Source organism: Rhineura floridana, chromosome 15 (genome assembly GCF_030035675.1).
Source record: "Rhineura floridana isolate rRhiFlo1 chromosome 15, rRhiFlo1.hap2, whole genome shotgun sequence".
Lineage (NCBI taxonomy): Eukaryota > Metazoa > Chordata > Lepidosauria > Squamata > Rhineuridae > Rhineura > Rhineura floridana.
Window position 1 is genome coordinate 11534639 of NC_084494.1, and position 23961 is coordinate 11558599.

Genomic DNA, 23961 nt, shown 5'->3' on the forward strand with positions numbered 1-23961 from the left:
AGTAACTGTATAGCAAAGATTAGTTTGATTGGGTGACAGACCCAAAGAAAAGCCATATAAATATCACATGGACCTGCTTATTGTTTTCACATTTTAGCCAAGTAAAAGAAAAAATCTATTAGCCCACACTTTCCCGCTGACATTGATTAAAGTTTAGGCTGGAGACAGATACTTCTCCCTGAGCACTAAAGATTGGAGACAAATCATCATTTTTTCAGAGAGTTGAAAGTGGCTTCATTGGCTGTGCTGTGCATGCTCATTCCTGCTGCTTGTTTTCATATCGAGTCAAAGAGTTTTTGCAGGTTTTTGGCATGGTTCAAAAACATCTCAACCCTATTTGACACAGAGGACTGTGAGACAAAAGAAATGAGCATGTATGTGCGAGGGGCAATGATGCTCCACTAATGATCATGCTCTGTTAAAGGCTATTGTCTGTCTTCATCCTTTTAGTGCTCAGGAGCAGAGGGAGACCCTGTTAGGCAAAGTCCCTCTTAGGTCTACTGGAGCTGTTGATCTGTAACTGACTAGGGTAAACTTTCTCGATCTGCTTTGTGAGCTGTCTTCTAGCCACAATGAGAAAACTCTTGGCCACAGACTCTTTGTTCTTGACTCCTGACTTCCAGTTTGGTGATGATAAATGTGCCCTGTTGAGTGTGTTGCTTCCAGATTAAAGGCCCAGTAAGACTAGCAGCTTTGAGAGGCCAAAGGGAGAGAAAGGAGTCGTAGCTCAGTGCCAGAGGACACTCGGCTTTACATGTTGAAGGTCCTTGGTACAATTAGATATCAGATAATGGGGAAAAAATCTCTGCCTGAGATCCTGGTCAAAAGGACAAATAGTTCGACCTAGTATAAGGCAGTTTCCTATGTTCTGCTGTTTTGTAAACCATATTCGATACTGCTCTGTCGAAAGGTAAAACTAGCAAACAAGAAAAATTATAATGAATAGTAAAGGCCTTGGGCCAAGGCGTATATTTACCTTTAATTCGAGGCATCCTTGGTTTGGGATTCTGCCTGTTCTGCGGCTTGAGAGATTGGTGTGAAGAGAACCTTGAAAAAGGAGGGAGAGAGAGAACAAGAGAGGGAAAGGACAGTTATACAGATAAAATCCTTGAAGCATCTGCAGTTGCAAGTTCCTTATTGCTTTGGTGGTTACATGTAAGGGCAAAAATTTTATTTATTTTTTTAAAACTTGAACAAGAATGTGACTGCTTTGAAGCTGCTTACTTCTTATGGTGCACTGAAAAATAGAAGTCTCACTGCTGATAGAGATTCCAGAATCCATCCTTTGAAATTTCAGTCTTACTTGATGTTCCATTTAATAGCAGCACTTTCCCACCCTCTCCTCTCAACAATGTCCACACACCCACACCAAACAGAAGCAGCTATGAGTTCAGAGTCTACCAGAGTACATTAGGCTATTCGGCAGAGGGACGTTGTTGAGTGAGACAGCGCATGTGGAGCAGACTCGTCTGAACAGTCAGCATATGTAGACAGTTCTGAGCTTCATGGACCAATGCTCTTAAGCAATAGAAAGCAGCTTCCTATATGCCTGTTTCAAGAATACATACATTCCTATTTAAAATGTTCCTTTTTTAACATGGAGGAAGGGGAAAGGGGGCACATGGCCAAAATAGAGGTCACCCAATTTCCAGTAGCCCCCCCCCCAAAAAAAGGAGAGTGATGGAAACAGCCACAACAACCACCCTAAAACTGAAAACTGAGCAGGGAGGTGAGAGAGAGAGAAAAGATACACTACCTCAGATAAATACAATGTGTTTACATAGGAGGAGGGTAGAAGCTGCCCTAAAAGTAATGATAGTTTATTATTTTATGTATGCCATCTTGGGGATCTCTCTGGATCAAAAGGCAGGATAATTTTTTTAAAAAATCATAACATTGGATTGCCTAACAATAGGGGTTGTTTTTTGCGATTTCAGTGGGTGCCTGCATAAATAAATTGGGGTGGAAGAGTCATGATTATGAAACTCTACTGTACATATCACTATTTTTGCTAAGGATGAAATAGCCCTACAGAGAAGAAGACTCCATATGTGGAAAATGTAACCATCATGCCTGGGTTTCTTCAAAGTTTCTCACAACACATTGGCTCTCTTTGCTTTCCCACGTGGTGGAAAGAATCCTATTACCTGTGTAATCATCCTGTATTCTAATTTTGATTCAGTTCTCTGCGTGCCGTCAGTTATCTAACCAAAATGGCAACAGCCACACACAAGAAGAAAGTATCAGTACACTTGGAATAACCCAAATGTTTGCAGACATACAAAATATCTTTAGTAAAAAAAATACCATAAGATGAAGGAAACTCCAAATCTATTGCAATGAGGATTGCGCATGCTGTTGGGGTGTGAGAGGGAGAAAGCTGAGTAGGAAAGCTAATGGAATAGAGTGGCTGGAAAAGGCAATTGGGGGAAGAAAGACACAGACATAAAGGCAACTGCCCTGACAACTCGCTTTCTCCCTAGCCAATGGCTGGCCTCACTGGCCGGCCAGCACCCACCGTTCACTCATTCTGGGCAGCCTCCTGCCCTAGAAGGAAGAGCTTTGAAAGCTGTCCCACTCTTCTCATACATGTAACATTTGTTGTGGGATCCCACTTGTTCCCTCTATTATCAATGTTTAAGGGTAAGTGCCAATCCTTATGTAACCCAAATGGCACCACTCAAGCAGAGCATGGAGGGATCATGCAGCTCAAGGAAACCTCAAGGTTTACAGAAGTACAAAAAAAATTGGGGATAGGAGGAATGCTCCAAAAACAGTCCAGTGAAGAAGACTGAGTGCGCTTAGTGGCCATGGATTGCTGATTGTGAAAGGGTGGGGAGAAAAGAAGAAAAGAGGATGCAGTGACATCTCATGGAAAAGGACATGGCTGGCTGGCTGAAACCTTGAACAGGAGCATACCGCATTTTGTTAAATCTTGAAGCCTTTCTGTGGCAGCTTTTCTGGGAGCTGACTTGCAGTCATCTACAAAGGCAAGCTGGTAAGGCTAGTCCGCAATCCAAACTTGATTCACTATTCTCCTGATCATTAGATCCCCCTCAAATGGATTCCTCTCCGGCAATTATTATTGTTGATAAGTAGGCATATCCTTTCTTCCTTCTCATCTCAGCACAGGTGAAATGATGAATGTGTACTACATGGAAGGAACATTCAGCTTGGCAGTTAAATCCCCACTTGTGCCCAAGTCCCTTCCTTGGTGTGTTTGCCCCCAGAAAAAATATTTTTGTCCTCGTCACAACAGAGGAAGCTCTATGACCGCCTCCCATACTGGCTGGGGGCCAATGGGAGTTGTAGTCCAAAAGAGCTAGAGGGCACCAGGTTGGCAAAGGCTGCTCTAGGGCTACACTGTGCACTGATGTAATTAAAAAATTAGCCCCCTATGGAACCTCAAAAGCTTTCTTAAAAAAACAGGAGGTGATAGGTCTAACTCCTCCTGGGGTCCCATGTAATTTGAATTAACTCTTGCATGCCACCAGCTTCCTGTATTAGCGAGGAGCCATTTCCTCTGCCGGTGACAAGAGAGCAGTTTCGAAGCATGGAAGGAAGCAGCCAACACAGACTCTTTATCTCAGATGATTGGAACGTCAGCTTGTAGGCCCAGCTTGGCCAGGTGAGGGTGGGAGCCTTCTTCTCAAAGCTAAAAGTAATAAAAGGAGACTTAATACATATCATTTGGGTTAGGCGAAAAATGACATTGCTACTAAAGATCTTTCAGGGTCTCACCAAGCCTACATAACTTTCAAACCACTTCCATGTGGGGGCCAATCTCCACTGCTACACCCTATTAAAACTCTTCTTCCTCTTTGTTCATAGCGTACTTTTTGTTTTCCTTTCTTTTTCTGCTGTTTCAGTGAAACTAGCTCAGGAAATTCCAATCCGATCCAGCTAAGGAGTAGCTCTCTTCATTCCTTCTGAGGCAGGAAAAGGCCAGGGTCTTTATCAATGGTGATTGAGGTTCAATTAGTCCATAGCACTTTTGGTGTTCTGTATCATTAAACATGTCAGAAAATAAACTATCCTTTGCTTCATACAGGCCTTGTTTGAAGCCCATGCCTTGGAAAATGTTGCAAGAGTGGAAAACTGTATTTATAAAAGGCCCTTTAATTTTACACAAGTGGGCACTTTAGACAGAGTCAGGCATTAACAGAGCATCATAAGCAGTCAAGGTTACTCATAAGTACTTGACCAAACAAACTTCTGTTGATGTTTTAAGAATCACCACAGCAGAGTGATTACTAGCTCCGGCGATGCTCCAAGCGAGGGGATGTGTCTCTGACATACTCATTTTTCAAGTGGCCAAATGCGACGGGGTTCCTTCACCCCCCCTTCAAGCCAGAGGGTTTCAAAGACAGCACAGGGAGGCCTTGGCTTTGGAATCAGAGACGGTCTCAACAGCCAATTCCCAAGCACATACTTTTTTTTGCTGCTCAGTTGAAAGACATGATAATAACCACAGCTCAGGCATTCCCCACACACACACACACACACTCTGTCGCTTTATTATATCATTACAGGGCGGGTGGCGGTGGAAGCATCCTAGAGTGGGTGTCATGTACTTCAGAGCCATATGTGCAATGGCTGGTATGTCAGCTAGGCTCTATGTGGGGCTTAGGGTTGCCAGGTCGGAACCATTCAAAAACCTGAGAAAATGGGGGCGGGCCCTAGTGATGTCACGGGGCGGGCCCTAGTGATGTCACGGGGTGGGCCCTAGTGATGTCACGGGGTGGGCCCTAGTGACATCATGAAGCATGATACATTGTATCAACCACACTTGTGTGCAGCATACCAGTCAAAAAAAATTTTTGGAAATTAAAATAGAAAGCTTACCTAAAAGAGGTCCAGCTGAAGTGACAAGGTCATTCCTTCTCACCATCTTAGGGAGTATGGATGGAAAATGGAAATGGAATGCCTTCAAGTCGATCCCGACTTATGGTGACCCTATGAATAGGGTTTTCATGGTAAGAGGTATTCAGAGGTGGTTTACCATTGCCTTCCTCTGACTTTGGACACATATACTTTGGACACATAATGAGAAGACATGATTCATTAGAAAAGACAATAATACTGGGAAAAACAGAAGGGAGTAGAAAAAGAGGAAGACCAAACAAGAGATGGATTGATTCCATAAAGGAAGCCACAGACCTGAAGTTAAAAGATCTGAACAGGGTGGTTTACAATAGATGCTATTGGGGTCGCTGATTCATAGGGTCACCATAAGTTGAAATTGACTTGAAGGCACATTAACAACAACAACTGAATTAAAGATACAAAAGAGGAAAGTGGAAGGTGTTTTATTTTATTTTTTACAGCCTGGAGCAAGTGGTAAGAGGTAAAGTCAGGAATGAATGCATTTTTTTAATGAACAAGATAGCATGTTGAACTATCTTGTAAAAATGAACTAAGAGTGCTTGCAGCAGCTATTCTAATGCAGAATGAGCCAGTTGTTATCTGCATGGTGCTATGAAGTCAGTTGTATGTTAACTGTATGCTCATGCAACAGATGGTATAGCACATTGGGGAGGAGAGCCTGGCTGGGAGTCCAGAGTCTATGAGTTCAAATCCCCGCTCGTGTCTCCTGGATGTCAAGGGCCAGCTAAAGATCATCCCCACAGTGAGTGGCTCAGGGGTTATGTGCCCTGCCACCTGTGGGCAAGGTGCATAGTCGCAAGGAGCCCAGTTTCCCCCAGCTGGCAGTTGCGGACAAGGAAGGGACTGGTTTGTGCAGCTGTGGCAAGCTGAGCAGGCCCTAGCCAGGTGGGGAGTACTAGCCTTAGATGGTAAACCCCCTCTGAATACCGCTTACCATGAAATCCCTATTCATAGGGTAGCCATAAGTTGGGATCGACTTGAAGGCAGTCCATTTCCATTTTCATGCATATAATTAAACAGATGCAGTCAAGTTTTTGGACTACAGTTCTCATTATTACGATTGCTGGCCAAGCAGGATAGGGCTCATGGGAGTTTTAGTACAATATCTGGAGGATGCTACTTTGGCTGCCTTTGGGATAATAGATGGCTGCCTTAGGTCTGAAATGGTGTTTGGAATTCTGTAGAATTCTGTAAAAAAAAGCTCCCCAGGAAATAGGGGGTAAACATGAGAAAAAATGTTGAGTGCACATTCCGAGAGGAATGCAAGGTTCTCTCTGTCATTTCAGTTGGATCCCCCTTCAGTCTGGAGCATCCAGACTGACAAGACAGACAAGACAGCAACCATGATGGCATCTATCCCATTTATTTTGAACAATTATGCCAAATAAACAAAACAAGTAAACATGGCACAAAGAGCCAATTCAAATGACTCTTCTGAATTAGAATTAATGCACCAATTTATTCAGGATATAGCATTATTAAAGGAAATGTTTGGTGTTTCTTATTGGTAGAAGACCTTTCAACATTTGATTGGGGCCTGCAGAGATCATAACTCTAAATGCCTCTTACTGTGTGCACCTGTTCTCTATTTATAGATCACTGTGGTCTAAATTGCATACACTGATTTCTGAGGAATAGTTTATTGTTTTATTTGTATGTATGATGATACTACTGTAACTCACCTTGGGGACTAATGGTTGAGGGTGTGTAAGGAATGTAGAAATATAGATATACATTAAAAACCAGCACTCTTTGTATCAGGGGCACTACCAGAGTGAGCTGGTGGGTGGCTGGGTGGGGAGAAGACAATACTTTGAGACCAGACATGATTGTTCTCCAGGGACACCTATATCTCTGGTAATTCTGGAGGTAAAAAGAAGTTGCCACAATAAATATTCTTATGAAATACCGGTTTTGCTGATCTTCGGGTGCAAGTGGAGAAGAGTGGGCGGATCCAACCCGGTGGCAGGCCAGTGAGCGAGGCTTGCCGAAGCCCTGGGAAGAGAGGAGAGGTGCTGCTTGGGCGAGGGACCCGGAGGAAGACCCTGCGCAGGGACTGCCGCGGGGGAGCCACGCCAAGGGCCCAGCGGTCTCTGCCCAGCCCCTTCCACCACTCCACTGCTTCCTGCAGAGCGCTCCGTCCGCCCCTGCCCGGATCCCCACCAGACGTGGCTGGCAGGCGATACTCCCAGCCTGGAGAGAGGCCGCCAGCAGAGCCATTCTCCGGGGGGGGAGCCTTTGCCTTTGGGTGATCGGCCCGACAAGGGGGAGAAGCTGGGACGGGATGAACGGGCGGGGGGGATCGCCCACCTGGCAGAGAGCGGCCGGGCGGGCAGCAGGAGCGTGACTGCCAGCCCTGCAGGCAGGCGAGGCGGACCTGGGCGCCAGCGAGGCCTGCGGGACTGAGGCGGGCCGGACCTGCCCCCGCCGCCCCCTTGTGTACGGCATCTCCCGGCAACCGGCCCCGCGGCACCTCCTCTTCCCTGTCCCGGGGCGGCTCTGGCCGGCGCGCCCTCACCCGCGCCTCCGGCCGGCCTGCCCAAGGCTGCAATGGTTTCAAGAGAGCTGGCGGGGCGGGGGATGGTCCGGGCTCGGCTCCTGGAAGCGGATAGGTGCAGGCTGGGTGCGGGAAGGCGGCCAGCCACAGCCATCACGCATGCGTGTGTCAGTCACGCATGCATGGCTGAGGGGGCCAATCAAAAGCCAGAGATCCGCCTGTTTAAATAAATTATAGCCGGAGGCCGGAGACGGCCCCCTTTTGCCAGAGACTCCGGCAGAAAACTGGAGACCTGGCAACCCTAGTGGGGCTGCCTTTAAGCCTGGTTTGGATGTTGCAGCTAGTGCAGAACACGGGCTTGAATGCTGAATGGGAGGGCATGGCCAAAGCATGATGGTAATGGTCACTTTCTAAGAGAGCTCTGCTGCCAGGCTGACTGAGGGCCTCCCCACTGGCCATTTTTGGGGGCCATACTCCCAATTCCTCCCCTCCCCATTTTGGGGTACTGCTCTCTGGACACGGTAAAACAAAAACAGGAGCCTGACAGCCCTTTGTCACCCACACGATCTGGACGACTGAAATGCACAGCAGCAAAGCAATCTGCAGGAAACAAAATGGCAGCTTCCCAATTGCCACCCTCTCAGGTGGTGTCTGCAGGTCCCACTTTGCTTAGTGATGGTGTAAACCTCCAGGAGGAATTCAATCTGCAGCTAGCCTCCTTGCAAAAGTTCCTTATGGATATCTAGAAAGAACTTATGCAACCCCTGGAAATTAAACTGAATGAGGTTAGTAAACATGTAGGCAGAGTTGTAGATACAGCAACAGCAGCCTTTGATTTAAGTATAGCCCATAATAAAGAAACGACTAAAGCAGGACAATGATTTCCTCAAGAGTAAGGTGGAAGAGATTGAGAATCAGACGTATATTCATAATTTGCACATCTGTGGGATTGGTGAGGGGGAGGAAGGAGGCAATATGAAAGAATCCCTAGTTGTGTGGTTTAAAACCTTGCTGCCTGGCTTAGCGATTTCTTCTGCTGACATAGAGCATGCTCACAGAGCTTTGTCACCTTGTCTAAGGGAGCAAGCCCTCCCATGGGATATTATTCTCTGTTTTGCTCGATATTTATTTAATTATTATTTCATTTGTATCTCGCCCTTCCTCCCAGCAGGAGCCCAGGGTGGCAAACAAAGCGATATGCCACCAAGGAGGCCATTTGGCAACAGCTACGTGCCTTTGAGGACATCACATACAACAACCAGCCTGTGATGATCTTATAGGACTTGGCACCAGAAACTGTGAGGCGATGTAGGGAGCTGAAACCCTTCACTAACAAATTGGTGGATGCAGGAGTGAAATACCCATGGGGCTCTCCCTTCAGTTTTGTGCACTCTGGTGTGTAGCCGCTACACAGCTCCCAAGCTCTGTAGCTTGGGAATATGCTGCCATAGGGTGGTACATAGGTGTAGTACACAGAAAATTTATGTTTTGCAGTTTAGCCATATGGTTGTATACCATTGTTGTTTATCTGTTATTTTTTTTGTTATGGCTGGGCAGTTCAAAGGGCACCTTAGACATGAGATACATAGACAGGTTGTCCAGGTGTCTCATGCAATTGTATTTTGTCTGATACTGTCTGAATTTACAGCAGTTACACTGAATGTCAAGGGATTAGGGGAGGTTAAGAGGCAGTGTATCACCAAATATCTTAGAGATATGCAACCTAGCATGGTCTTCCTTCAGGAAACACACAAGGCCTCTCAAAAATACATGTTACTGAAATGTAAGTGTAAGCAGTTTACTGCACCAGGCTCATCTAAATCTCATGGGGTGGCCATTGTTCTCAAGGCTAGTTTTGCTTTCGTTTTGACAATTTTGAGGGACAGAAATGGCTGGTACCTTTTTGTGAAAGGCACATTAGAAAGTAGGCAATTGGTGATATTTTGTTCAATCTACACCCCAAATAAAAACCAGTTACAATTTTTACCTGAAGTCCTGCAATAGGTGAGGAATTTTACTAAAGGGGAACTGGAAATAGGAGGGGACTTTAATTGGGACACTAGAGGGGCTATGTTAAGAGATATCCAGGGATAAGGGGCTGGTTGCTGACCATGCACTTTAGGCATCAAGAGTCAAGTGCAAACCAAGCTTAAGCTGTACAAGTTGCTCCCAAGGCAGGGTGTGATTGATACGTGGGGGGACATGCATCCAGCTGATTTCAGTCATACTTTTTTCTTCCCCGGTCATACTCCAAATTTAATTATATTGTTGTCTCTCCAGTTATTTGAACAAAAATAATTTCCCAGATATCTCCAGTACACTGTGCTGAGAAGCTCTGAAAGCAGTCTTTAGGGGTATCTGCATGAAAGTGGAATTTGGACTGGAAAAAAGGAGCAAATTAGAATCTAAGTTATCCACTGATTTGGAACTCTTGCTCCAACAATATAAATATACTGGTTTCCCTCAGATCTATAAACAGGTGGAGGGAAAGAGGCATGAACTTGATTTGTTAGAGGTTAATAAAACAATGATAAACCTCCTATATCTTAAGCAACATTTTTCTGAGTTTGGGGGCAAGAACTCCAAGCTGTTGGCATGATGGCGGAAGAAGCATTGAGATGCCACTAAAGTGACTGCTTTTCGGAGGCAAAATTGGGAGGTAGTTAGAGATCATCCAAGGCGGTGCTCAGAATTTGTGCAGTTCTATACCTCCTTATATAAGTCTGAGCAACCAAACTCTGAGCACATCCAATGATACATTGCTGAGTCTCATGTTATCCACATTTCTGATGAGGAGAGACAGTTTTAAAATGAGCCAATAATGCAGGAAGAACTCTTCGAAGCTATAAAGCAAGTTAAAAGTAATAAAGCCCCTGGTCCTGATGGATATACAGGTACTTTTTATAAACAGTACTCCAATATTTTTCTTCCTCCTTTCCTTCAACTTTTTAATGATATTTTACATGGTGCTCCCCTCCCGGAAAAAAGGAAACATTCCAAGATGTTATCCCCAAGCCCTTTAAGGACCCTCTCATTGGTGAATCTTATGAACCAATCTCCCTATTGAATCAAGATTATATATTGTTTACTGCTATCCTTACCTCCTGACTTAAACATATACTAGGCAACTATATCCATCAGAACCAAGCTGGTTTCCTCCCCAGTAGATAGATAATGGACCCCATTCTCAAGCTCCTAAATATTCTCATTGTAAGATGTCTGGGTTTCCTCTAGCATTGCTAGCCCTAGATATCTTCAAGGCCTTCGGTAGTTTGGAGTGGGGCTTTTTAGCAGAATTATTCAAATCTTTGAAATTCGGTCCACGTTTCAAACATGGCCTATAACGCTTCCTATACAAAAATTAGGCTTAATGGATACAACTCAGAGCAGCCCCCTCTCGCCATTGCTTTTTATTTTGGCCACTGAAGCACTACCACGCCGCTTAAGGGTGAATCCTCAGATCAAAGGCATAGCTGTGAGAGGGAATAAATACCTCCTTGGATTATATGCAGACAACATGGTGCTAATCCAATCAAATCTGCTAGATGCTGCCTCAGCATTACAAGCAGAATTATCAGAATTTCAAGCAGTAGCCAGTCTAAGGGTGAACTTCACAAAATCTGAATTCCTGGGAACCCATATACCCCCAAGTGTGCAGAAAACTTTCTCGGAGAAGCTGTCTATTCCTAGATGTCATAAAGCTTTCCAGTATCTTGGTATAAATGTTACTAGAAACCTCAAACATCTTTTTTTAGCTAACTATGGACCTGAATGGCAACAGATCACTCATCTAATTGGGTAGACAAAGTAAAATCTGTCTCTGATGGACCAAATAATGGCTGTCAAGATGACAGCACTACCTAAGCTAACCTACCTCTTTCTAACTTTGCCAGTATGGATCCCACCTCCCCAACTAGCATTATGACAAAAGAAATTGATAGCATGTATGTTTCAGTCTCAGCCAAGGATCTTGAAGTCTTTGTTATACAGGCACCAGCACCAGAGAGGATGGGGGATCCCTAATTTAAAAGTGTACTACAAGGCCTGCCAGCTAAGCCATATGGTCCCATTTGGTTTGAAAGACCCAGTGAAACAATGGGTGCATTTGGAGCTTACAGAAATTGATGGGGTCCCACTTAGTTTTTTCCCTTTTTATAAACATAAGCTTGCTTGGTTAAACAATTATTTCGCCCTTGCCATGTTTTGAGTATGGAAGCTGTGGACGCCTGTCCTAACCCCTGTTCTGTCCCCTCTGATCCCTTGGTGTTCCACCCCGCCTTTAATAACAAATATAGGTCAAAAAAGATAGCTAGGTGGAAGGCCCAGCAGCTTTAATGGCTTTATTACTTTTATAGACTGCATGAACCACTAACGGAAGCAGATGTCAGACAGAAACTCCAGGGGGTGTGGCTTTCCTCGCTGGCCTGGAATCAAATTAATTCATATATTTGTGCTCTAGCAGTGAAGGCCACTGCGACTAGAAATTTGACTCAGAGGGAACGTCTAGTACCCTCAGATGCAGTATGCTTTAAAGGGCCGATCTTGCAGATCTATAAGATGCTTCTTGAATATGACATAGGTAGCCCCAACCTGACCTGGGAAGAGGATTTAGGGGTACATATAGATGGAGCAGATTGGAATGCTTTATGGGACAAGCCTCCTTTTCAAAATCTTTCAGCCCAACATAGAGCGACAGCACTCAAAGTGCTACACAAGAGGTATCTCACTCCCAGGCGCCTCTCACATTCAGTGTGAATCCCCTGCCACATGCTGGTGTACGTGTGCCACCATTGGATCATACCTCCATGTGATGGGAATGTGTAAAGGTAACATCTTTTTGGCAAACGGTTTTTACTGAGATTAAAAGCATTACCAAAAAGAGTGTTGAGAGAGAACCCTAGAATTGGCACTGCTTGGACTATAGGACCTAACAGAGATCTTAGATCTAAAGAACTCATCCAACTGTTGCTGGTCACTGCTCATGCAGTCATAGTGACAAAACGGAAGGCCCTCTGTGGCATCTCTCTGGACAAATGGTATGATCACATATGGCACCTTCCTCTCCTGGAGAAATTAACACAAAAGCTAGGGGTGGCCTGAGATCAGAGTAAGAGTGACACTTTCTTTGCCACATGGTTTGATTTTATTGACTATACTAATCAGCCAGAACATGGACATTCCCCACTATTGGCCTGTGCGTGGTAGTGGATTCTGTAACACCATCCCCCCCCCCAGTAGATGTCTGTTCTTTTTATAATTGGCTTTTGCTGTTATTTCTGCACAACCTAGAAAAGTGACATAAAAGTTACACTGTGCTCCCATTACAATTACTCTTTCTGTATCCTGACTCACCTACATATTTCACTTTATATTTCCTGTTTATTCAACTATTCAGTTTAAAGAATTGTGGGGGGGGTTTACAAAAAGAATGCTGAATGGGGGATATCTAACCATGCACATGCAACTCCTGTGCTGAAAGAACTGCACTGGCTGCTGGTTTGCTACCAAGTCAGTTTTAAAATGTCATTGTTAGCATACAAAGCCCTAGAGCCAGTGTGGTGTAGTGATTAGAGTATTGGACTAGGACCTGGGAGACCAGAGTTCAGATCCCCACTCAGCCATTAAGTTTGCTAGGTGATCTTCAGTCATTCACAGTCTCACAGCCTAACCTACCTCACAGGGTTGTTGTGAGGGTAAAAGAGAGGGAGGAGAACCATGTATACCACCTTGAACTCCTTGGAGGAAAAGTGGGATATAAATTTAATAAATAATGTTGTTGTTGTTATGTGCCTTCAAGTCGATTATGACTTATGGCGACCCTATGAATGAGCGACCTCCAAGAGCATCTGTCGTGAACCACCCTGTTCAGATCTTGTAAGTTCAGGTCTATGGCTTCCTTGATGGAATCAATCCATCTCTTGTTTGGCCTTCCTCTTTTTCTACTCCCTTCTGTTTTTCCCATCATTATGGTCTTTTCTAGTGAATCATGTCTTCTCATTATGTGTCCAAAGTAAGGATCTTTTCTAATTCTCTCATAGCTATATCCTCGTTGTCAACTTTAAAGTTACATAAATCTTCTGTTGTCATTACTTTACTCTTCTTGACATTCAGCTGTAGTCTGCTTTTGTGCTTTCCTCTAACTTTCATCAGCATTAGCTTCAAATCATTACTGGTTTCTGCTAAGAGCATGGTATCATCTGCGTATCTTAAATTATTGATATTTCTCCCTCCAATTTTCACACCTCCTTCATCTTGGTCCAATCCCACTTTCCGTATGATATGTTCAGCATATAGATTAAACAAGTAGGGTGATAAAATACACCCCTGTCACACACCCTTTTGGATGGGGAACAAATTGGTTTTCCCATATTCTGTCCTTACAGTAGCCTCTTGTCCAGAGTATAGGTTGCACATCAGGACAAACAGATACTGTGGCACCCACATTTCTTTTACAGCATTCCATAGTTTTTCATGCTCTACACCAGTGTTCTTCAACCTTGGGTCGCCAGATGTTGTTGGACTACAACTCCCGTCATCCATTGCCATTGGCTAAGCTGGCTGGGGTTGATGGGAGTTGTAGTCTGACAACATCTGGGGACCCAAGGTTGAAGAACAGTGCTCTACACAGTCAAAGGCTTTCTGTAATCTATAAAGCACAGGGTGATTTCCTTCTGAAATTCCTTGGTCCGTTCCATTATCCAACGTATGTTTGCGATATGATCTCTGGTACCTCTTCCCTTTCTAAATCCAGCTTGGACCTCTGGCATTTCTCGCTCCATATATGGTGAGAGCCTTTGTTGTAGAATCTTGAGCATTACTTCACTTGCATGGGATATTAAGGCAATAGTTTGATATTACTGCATTCCCTGGGATCCATTTTCTTTGGAATTGGGATGTACATGGAACACTGCCAGTCTGTGGGCCATTGTTTAGTTTTCCGTATTTGTTGACAAATTTTTGTCAAAATTTGGACAGATCCAGTCTCACTAGCTTATAGCAACTCTGTTGGTATGCCATCTGTTCCTGGTGATTTGTTTCTTCCAAGTATTTTAAGAGCAGCTTTCACCTCACATTCTAAAATTTCTGGTTCATCATACAGTTCCCCTGTGAATGAATCTGTCATCCTTGCATCTCTTTTACAGAGTTCTTCAGTGTATTGCTTTCATCTTCCTTTTATTTCATCTCCTGTTGATTATTCAACATCCCTACCCTTGGTTTAAATTTCTCTTTCATTTGGGCTCTTGTTCTACCCTTTTTGTTGTCCTCTTCTATTTCTATACAATACATTGTAATGGCTCTCTTTGTCCCTACGTACTAGTTGCTGTATTGTTTCATTTAGGGTTCTAACCATGTTTCCATCTCCTTTTGCTTTTGCTTTCCTTCTGTCTTTAACCATTTTAAGAGTTTCTTCAGTCATCCATTGAGGTCTTTCTCTCTCTTTAACTAGAGGTATTGTCTTTTTGCATTCTTCCCTGATAACGTCTCTGACTTCAATCCATAGATCTTCTGGTTCTCTGTCAACTAAGTTTAAAGCCTCAAATCTGTCCCTTATTTGATCCTTATATTCTTCTGAGAGCCAGCGTGGCGTAGTGGTTTGAGTGTTGGACTACAACCTGGGAGACTAGGGTTCAAATCCCCGCACAGCCATGAAGCTCACTGGGTGACCTTGGGCCAGTCACTGCCTCTCAGCCTCAGAGGAAGGCAATGGTAAACCCCCTCTGAATACCACTTACCATGAAAACCCTATTCATGGGGTCGCCATAAGTTGGGATCGACTTGAAGGCAGTCCATTTCATTCATTTATATTCTTCTGGGATGTTGTTTAAATTGTATTTTGGCATTACAATTGCTTTGTTGTTCTTTTTTAGCTTTACTCTGATTTTCGATATGACCAGTTCATGATCTGTACCGCAGTCTGCTCCTGGTCTTGTTTTCGCAGAAAGTATGGAACTTCTCCATCTTCTGCTACCAATTATATAATCAATTTGATTCTTATATTGGCCATTTGGTGATGTCCATGTGCACAGTTGTTTTTTCGGTTGCTCAAAAAATGTATTTGCAAGAAATAAATTACTAGCTTCACAGAATTTGATGTCTTTCTCCTGCTTCATTTCTATCTCCTAAGCTCCATTTCCCCACAATTCCTAGTTCTTCTCTGTTACCTACTTTTGCATTCCAGTCCCCCATGATTATCAGCACATCTTGTTTTGGGGCGTGATCAATTTCTTCCTGTACTTCTGCGTAAAATCTCTCCAATTCCTCTTCTTCTGTATTTGCTGTTGGAGCGTAGACTTGGATGATGGTTATATTAATAGGTTTCCCATTAAATCTCATTGATATAAATCACTCAGACCTTGCGTTATAGCTCTTAATTGTTTTTGCTACGTCACTTCTTACTATTAAAGCAACCCCATTTCTTCTTAATTTCTCATTTCCTGCGTAAAATATTTTGTAGTTGCCTGACTGAAAATGTCCCATTTCCATCCATTTTAATTCACTCACCCCAAGTATTATAATGCTGATACGTTTCATTTCTTGCTTGACAATTTCTAACTTTCCCTGGTTCATGTGTCTCACATTTCATGTTCCTATTGTGTGTGTCGTACAACTCTGGACTCTCCTTTTGCATCTGTGTGCATCAGCCTCTGGGCTTCCTTTCGGCTTTGACCCAGCTTTGTCATTAGTCACAGTGCTACTTGTACTTGTCCTTTGTTCTTCCCCAGTAGCTCGGTGAATGCCTTCTGACCTGGGAGTCTCATCTTCCAGCACTATCTCATGTTGCATTTTGGATACTCTGTTCATAGGGTTTTCGTGATAAGAAGTATTCAGAGGTGGTTTACCATTGCCTTCCTCTGAGTTTCGATGCATCTTAGTCCGGTGTCTCAGCTTTGACCATTCTGCCTTGGGTGACCCTGCTAGGAATCTAACCTCTTGGCCTAGACTCCTGACGGCATTGCTCTCAGCTTCTTCAACACTCTCAAACCCCCTCACCACGTTAAGGTGTGCATCCTAGATGGGGTTCTAGAGCATCCTAGAGGTATTATAAATAAATAATAAACCAGTGGTCTTCAACCTTGGGTCCCCAGATGTTGCTGGACAACATCTCCCATCATGATCAGCCAGCTTAGCCAGTGTTCAGGAATGATGAGAGTTGTAATCCAGGAACAAATGGGACCCAAGGTTGAAGATCACTGCATCTAAACCATCTCGGGACCAGGTTACCTGAAAGAGTGTCTCCCCATCTGTGAGACCACTTAAGATTATCAGAGGATGCCTTGCTGATCATACAGAAATACATCTGGCAGAAACACAGTGGCGGGTATTCTCTGTGGCGGTGCCTACCTTATGTCATGACCTGCCCCCTGTGATATGACAGGCAGTCACGGAGGTTTGCGTCTGTTCACTGATGCCAGCTTTTAATTGACCTCTGTGCCACACCATGGATGTTTTATGATACTGTTCTTTCATTGCTCTTTTTTGTAAGCCACTTTGAGTGTTCATTTGTTTTACTGAAAAGCAACCTAGAAATGCTTTCAAATAATTAAATATATGCTCGGGCTATTGTCGAAACATATGGCCTGATCGAAATGGCATGTTCACATGGATTCTCCTCCCACCCACCCCAGGAGCTAGCTATGCATTCAAGATGTGTCCCAAGTTCTGTTGATTTTGGTTCTCTCCGTTTCTAATTTTTCCAGTCTTAAATTCAGTTCTACACATTTCTGCAGCAATTTGTGGATTGTGTGTTTTTGTTAAATCCTCATGAAAATTCTTCAGCATTTAATGCAAATCTCTCCTAATAAATATATATTCTATGCAGTTTTGACAGTGTGTGACAATTTGCAGTTGTGCACATTTTTGCAGGCAATTTCTCCTAATATAATGCATTTTAATGTTATTTTCACCTTATAGTCATTTTTAAGCACACTTCCCCCTAATATATGCATTTTTGTAAACATTGGTTGGTTGGAGAACTGCACTGCAAACTTCAGATAAGTGTGAATTTTGAAGGATAGCTGGGTTTTGGTTCTCATGTTGTTTTGGGAAGTTCAGATTTGATCAATTTGGCTTTAAATGTGAACTGAATCAAATTAGTTATTTAGTTATTTATATCCCACCCTTCCTTCCAACAGGAGCCCGGGGCAGCAAACAAAAGCACTAAAAACACTTTAAAACATCATAAAAACAGACTTTAAAATACATTAAAACAAAACATCTTTAAAAACATTTTTTTTTAAAAAGCTTTCAAGACATCATTAAAAACAAGGTTAAAAACATATTGTTTAAAAAAAGGTTTAAAAACATATTTAAAAGCAATTCCAACACAGATGCAGACTGGGATAAAGTGTCAACTGAAAAGGCTTGTTGAAAGAGGAAGGTCTTCGATAGGCGCTGAAAAGATAACAGAGATGGCTTCTGTCTAATATTTAAGGGCACATATTTAAGGAATTTAAATTCCCATCTCTATTCCCAGTTGTGTCAGGGTCATCTATCTATCTATCTATCTATCTATCTATCTATCTATCTATCTATCTATCTATCTATCTATCTATCTATCTATCTATCTATCTGTCTGTCTGTCTGTCTGTCTGTCTGTCTGTCTGTCTGTCTGTCTGTGTGTCTGTCTGTCTGATCTGTCTATCTATCTATCTATCTATCTATCTATCTATCTGTCTGTCTGTCTGTCTGTCTGTCTGTCTGTCTGTCTGTCTGTCTGTCTGTCTGTCTGTCTGTCTGTCTGTCTGTCAATATCCCACCCTTCCTCTCAGAATGAGCCCAGGAATGCTCCTGGGATAACCTGATGCAAAGGAGAATTGGGGAGTGGGGGGGGAGTGTGTCCTGTATGCTCAATAGGTATTGAGCATAGGGGATTTGGCAGGTGCCACATGCCACGCAAGGATGAAAAATACTTGCTGAAATTCCCACTTCATCTCAAAATGATACAGGACAGCTGTCCTTCTGATTCTTGTCCCTCATCTGTCTACACTGTAGATGAGATGTTCTTGTTGTCTGCCAGTAGTGTGAGCAACATGTTCCAGGAGGGGCAATGATAAATACAGGGGGTTGTATCCAATGCTTGTCCCACTCAGAGTAGACCCACTGAAATTAATGGATTCGGCTAAGTGAGGCCCATTAATTTTCATGGGACTCCTCTGATGCAACCCAGGGGCTTTTATGAGGAGGAATGTAGATAGAAAGGCTTCAGTGTGATAATCAATGTGATAATTTGGCAGCATCAGGAACCAGAGGGTACAAAGGAGGAGAGTTAGGGTGTCAGGGGCTTGGGAGATTGAGAAGAAAATAGCAGAGAGAAAACACTGGGAACTTTACTCACCTTTTTCAGCCACATTCCTTTCTGGATAAGCTTCCCAGGGCCACTCGCAGGGCCACAGCCAAAAGCAGGCAGAGGAGTAAATGCGATTTTTACCTCTGTACAGGTAGCTAGTTTCTACATACACACTCACAGCCCTTCCTATCCTCCATCCAGGCAAGCAAGAAGTATTATCAGAATTCAAAGACTCATTTTTTTAAAAAAGACTCCAAGGACACATTCCAGCCAGGCAAAAACACTCAAGGAGGGTGCAAAGCAGTGGCTTGGGAGAGGATGTGGCCTGCAGAGAGTCCTGGGGCCGTACAGAGAAGCCTGGAGGGCCGCATTTGGTCCCCAGGCCTGAGGTTCCCATTCCTGCTTTAGGAAAATCTGCTTTGTTTTTGCAAACCAGACCCAATGGGAACAGCTTGGAGAGTCTCTCACAAGTGATTTTGCTGTCACGTCTTGTTTGCAGAGGGACTCCCAACAAAGCCACGATGCTCCATGAAGTAACCCTGTGGCTGTTGCTGATGGTTGCCATATCCACAGTGACCGGAGGGGGAACTGGAGGTGGTTATGGGCAGATCAAATACATGCAGCCTGTGGTGAAAGGACCTCTCGGCCCTCCATATCGGGAAGGCAAAGGGCAGTACATAGGTAAGTAGCCTTCAGTTGCATGAGGTGGATGGAGACAGAAATTGGGAGGGGGTGGAGTTTTCCCTTGAAAGAAATACAGCTTCCAAGCCTACACAACTTATATTTGTAACCTGTTTTATACCTCTTAATCTGCTTTGATTCTTCTTGCACAAAGCCCTGAGAGCTGGTTATAGGGTGGCATACAAAAGATAGTCTTTAAAAGCAGTCGTCTTCATCTCTGTGTTTAATGGCATGATGGCTTCTCATATCAGTTTCATACCTCCTCTACCTAGACCCCTACAGCAGTGATGGCTGTCTCTGTCCTGCCTCTTTTCTCCTATAGTGGAAACCACCATTAACAGCGAGGATGTTTTAGCTCCAAGTGGTAGTTGCTAGGAGATAGGAGGCCATCATGCTGTGTCTCCCAGCACTGGTTGCTAGGGGACAGAGAGCCTGTGCCAGTTTGGCTGTCTCGCAGGGGTTCCTAAGAGAGTGTGTGTCCCTGTGGCAGCCTGTCTCTGACGAGCAGAGGTTACTGGAGGCCACAAAGCTGTAGTGTGTGGTCTCCCATTAGCAGAAGTGTAATTATCCAGGGTCTCAGGGGAACTTAGACCCCTCACTTTTTCAGGAGCCAAGTCCCAGCGTCTCCAACATCCTAGGTAGGGTTGCCAGGTCAGAAGCATCCCAAACCCTGAGATTTCAGGAGCGGGCCCAAGTCACAGAGGTTGTCCCAAGTGATGTCACAGGGGTGGGCCTTAGTGATGTCACAGGAGCAAGCCCTAGTGATGTCATTAAGTTGATACATTTAAGCATCAACCATAGTTGCTTGAAGCATACAATTCAAACAAAAACATTTTTCTGATTGGAAATTAAGATAGCAATCTCAGCTAAAAAATGGAGCCTGGGTAGGGAACGTTTAATCTAGCCTACTGGCAAGAAGGGTTTAAGTGCCCTCAGGCCAGACCAGTCACCAGAAGGTTGTTGCAGGAAGAAAAGAGCCTAGTGTTGTGGAGATGTTAGATGGGAGCACTAAGGAGTAGAGATGGATGCCCCTGAAGGCTGCAGTTGTAAACATACTTACTAAGGGACTAAGCCCCATAGAACTCAATAGGACTTACTTCTGAGTAGATATAGTTTGGATTGTGCTATTGGTAAGGCTCGACTAGGGATCTTCTGCTACGATATCCATATCCAAGCAGGGTTGGCAACTCCCTGCCTGGAATGCCCTGCCCCTACTTTTAACATGGTTGCTCCAAACATCTTTACAGATTTGACCCTTCACTTCAGAAAGAGGTTTGAGAAATGAGTGAGAGTAAGAAGATTCTCTACCCTTTTCTGTCTACCCTGTGGGCTGCTATAAACTCAATTTGAGAGCCAACCCAATTCCAGTGAGTAATAATTGACAGAGAGGAAATACACATGGTTTGGCCTACCTTCACAGGCAGCAGCTTGGGAACAACAACAGTTGCAGCCACACTTCCTAGTATGTGAATTCACTTTTACCACTATTGAACAAGAAACAAACCATAAGATACATCATCAGTGGATTTAAGTGGCTAGAGCTGAGTGTGTGGAACCACTGTTGATGCTTCTGTGGATGTAAGGGAGTGAGGTTTAAGGTAAATGAAATGCAAATAGAAAAAGAAAAGACAGTGATTTCCAAAATCCACTACCATACCAACCACAACAAAATGCCTATCAGTAAGGCAGAAAACTCAGCATCCCACAACCAGTCAGGATTCCTAACCGAAAACCAAAACTAAAAAAAACCCTGGCAGCCAGTCAGCCAAGGTCACAGAAATCCCCATGCAGCACAACCTAACCCAAGGGCTGCAGTTAGTGCAGAATGCTGTGGCATGATTGCTGACATGAGTCAGCACGAAATACCTCTGCTCTGAAATCTGCACTGGTTGCTGATTTGCTACCAGGCCAAGTTTAAGGTGTGCTTTCCATGTTATGGGTGCCACATAGTATTATTATTATTTATTATTATTATTATTATTATTTATTAAATTTATATACCACCCGACTAGCAATAGCTCTCTGGGCGGTGAACATAAAATAGCATAAAAATACAATGAATAACAAAATAATACTAAAATACAATAGTACTTGTTCTGCACCTGCTAAAAACATTTTTATTGAGGCAAGCCTACCTAGGCATGTCTGTTTTTGTCTGTTTTTAACTCATTGTTGATTTTATTATTTTGAATTTTTTAAATACGTCTTTAACTGTTTTTGCCAATAATTTTATAGCTTTAATTCCTTCTAGAAACCACTTTGAGATTTTTTTACAATAAAGCAGTATATAAATGTGGAAATAAAATACATAAATAAATTTTGGAGTCTCTTTCCACTTTTGGGAACAAAGGAATCTGCCTTATACCAACATAGGCCATTTGGTACCATCTAGCTCAGTACTGATGACATGGACTAGCATTGGCTCTCCAGGATTCCAGGCAATAGTCTTTTCCGAAATTGAATTATGGACTTTTGCATGCACTGAGGTATAGCCATTCCCCTGTTTAAAGGAAGTATCTTTTTAAATTGTTCTTTTCAATTCACTAATGAATACACAGCATACTAGGACAGATCCACACCATTCCTTTAAAGCACATTCAATACATATTTGAAGCACATGAATGACACCACATGGTAACTATAGTTAGTTAAGAGTGGTGGGAACTATAACTGTGAGGGGGAAACTACACTTCCCAGGTTTCTTTAGGGGAAGTAATGCACTTTATATGCTAGTGGGATGTGCTTTAAATGTATTGTGTGGATTTACTTAATAAACCTTGGTCGCATGTAAATCATTTTAATTACTTTTTTAAAATGGAAATGAGCTATGACGTTTACTGGGTGACTCACCATCTCTCAGCCTAATCTGCCCCTCAGGGTGAAAACAACAGAGAGGAACCATGACCACCCCAAGGAAGAAGGGCACACTTAAAATGTAGAGGAAATAATAATGCACAACCATAGTGTGTAATCAGATACTTATCGGGACATAGTATGAAGAAATATTTATATAAGCATGACTGTCAAAGATGTTTACTATTTATACAACCTGTAAAATATTTATAGTGCAATCCTATATTTGTTTACTCAGAAAGAAGTCTCCATGTATTCAATGGGGCTTACACAAACAGGGAAGCATGCACAGAACTGCAACCTCAAGTGATACGGAACTTCACTCACACATCCCAAAATTCAGAATAATACCACTTTAAGCTGTTTTGCAACTGTTTTATACTTGGTTTTACGGTTATTGGATTTTAAAGGGACTTATTCCTTGTTGTGAGCTGCCTTGGTTTCCAGTCACCAACCCTACCTCACAGGGTTGTTGGGAAGACTCCATATATACACACACACTGGAAATGTAAAAATACATACACTCCATATAATAGTTTATTGTTAAAACCAGTTGGTCATTGCAGAACATTTTTTTAAAAAAATAATAAAATCAGTATTAGTTTCCTACCTAATAAAAGCAGTGATACCTATGTAAGCCCTGCCTAACTGCTTTAAAAAATAGGATTGGAGGGGGAGAGAAAGATTTACAACACGAACACAATCCTTTGCTATGTTCACTCTAAAGTCCCATTAATTTACAGCACAATTCTAACCATGTCTACTCAAAAGGAAGTCCTATTGAATTCAGTAGGGTTGACTCTGGTTATTTGGGATTAGCATTGCAGCTTTACTTCCAGAAAAGCGGGTATTGGATTAAAGCTTGGGAAGGTTTTCAAAACACTGCCCTCTTCAACAGACCAGAAAAATTTAAACTGATTTGATTCCTGCACACAAGAGAGAAAAAGACTTTTGGTACTGCTGAAAGCTATATACTTACTCAGTGTATGAGATTTTTCAGATAAGTTGTAAAAAACAACAGTTTTCTGGTGTTGCAATGCAGTCTAGGTACTGCCTGGAGGCCAATAAATCCCTTGTCAATCACAACTCTGACTTTACTTATTGGCTACAAACCTGAAAGGGTGGGGTTAGGGCAGCCAGCTACAAGCTAATTTAACAGAAGTTGCAGGGCTGCAGGTGATGTTTGGGTGTATATCTTGTGAACCAGACCACCTAGAAACGCAATCTTTTTTAAAAAATGAAAGCGGAGAGTCTGGAGATTAAGGTAACAGGTCCAGAGAGGACCCAAAAAATATGGAGTCTCTGGGCAAAAACCAGAGACCTGGCAACCCTAGTCCTACGAGCCACTCAGCATGAAAGAGAAATGTGTTAGCCACTGAGAAGAATCTTCTAACGTTTGTTGTTTCCTGCTGATTGGAGCCAATCATAGGGAAAAGAGTTCCTACTTCCAGTTGTGGAGAGTCTGAGAAGTCTGTAACTGCTGAAGAAGAGACAGTGAATCCTGAAGGCAGCATACCATCTATTTATTATTTATTTACTATTTGATTTATATCCCGTCCTTCCTCCCAGCAGGAGCCCAGGGCAGCAAACAAAAGCACTAAAAACACTTTAAAACAGACTTTAAAATACATTAAAACAAAACATTTTAAAAAACATTTTTTTTAAAAAAAGCTTCCAAGAAATCTTTAAAAAAAAAGGTTAAAAACATATTGGTTTAAAAAAAAGGTTTAAAAACATATTAAAAAGAAATTCCAAC

The 23961-nt window shown here is 43.0% G+C and overlaps 1 protein-coding gene across 15 annotated transcripts in view; it reads left to right on the top strand.

Moving 5' to 3' along the window:
• Window positions 1–23961, top strand: part of COL8A2 (collagen type VIII alpha 2 chain) — a 252743-nt gene that overhangs the window by 201737 nt on the left and 27045 nt on the right. For 12 of the 15 annotated variants that reach the window (XM_061596120.1, XM_061596124.1, XM_061596115.1 and 9 more), the window contains one exon: window positions 19171–19352. In XM_061596120.1, the coding sequence (XP_061452104.1) occupies window positions 19193–19352 (160 nt within the window). In that variant the 5' untranslated portion in view covers window positions 19171–19192. Of the gene's footprint in view, window positions 1–8552; window positions 8780–19170; window positions 19353–23961 lie in introns of all 15 variants that reach the window. The other 3 variants (XM_061596116.1, XM_061596121.1, XM_061596118.1) reach the window with 3 other exon arrangements.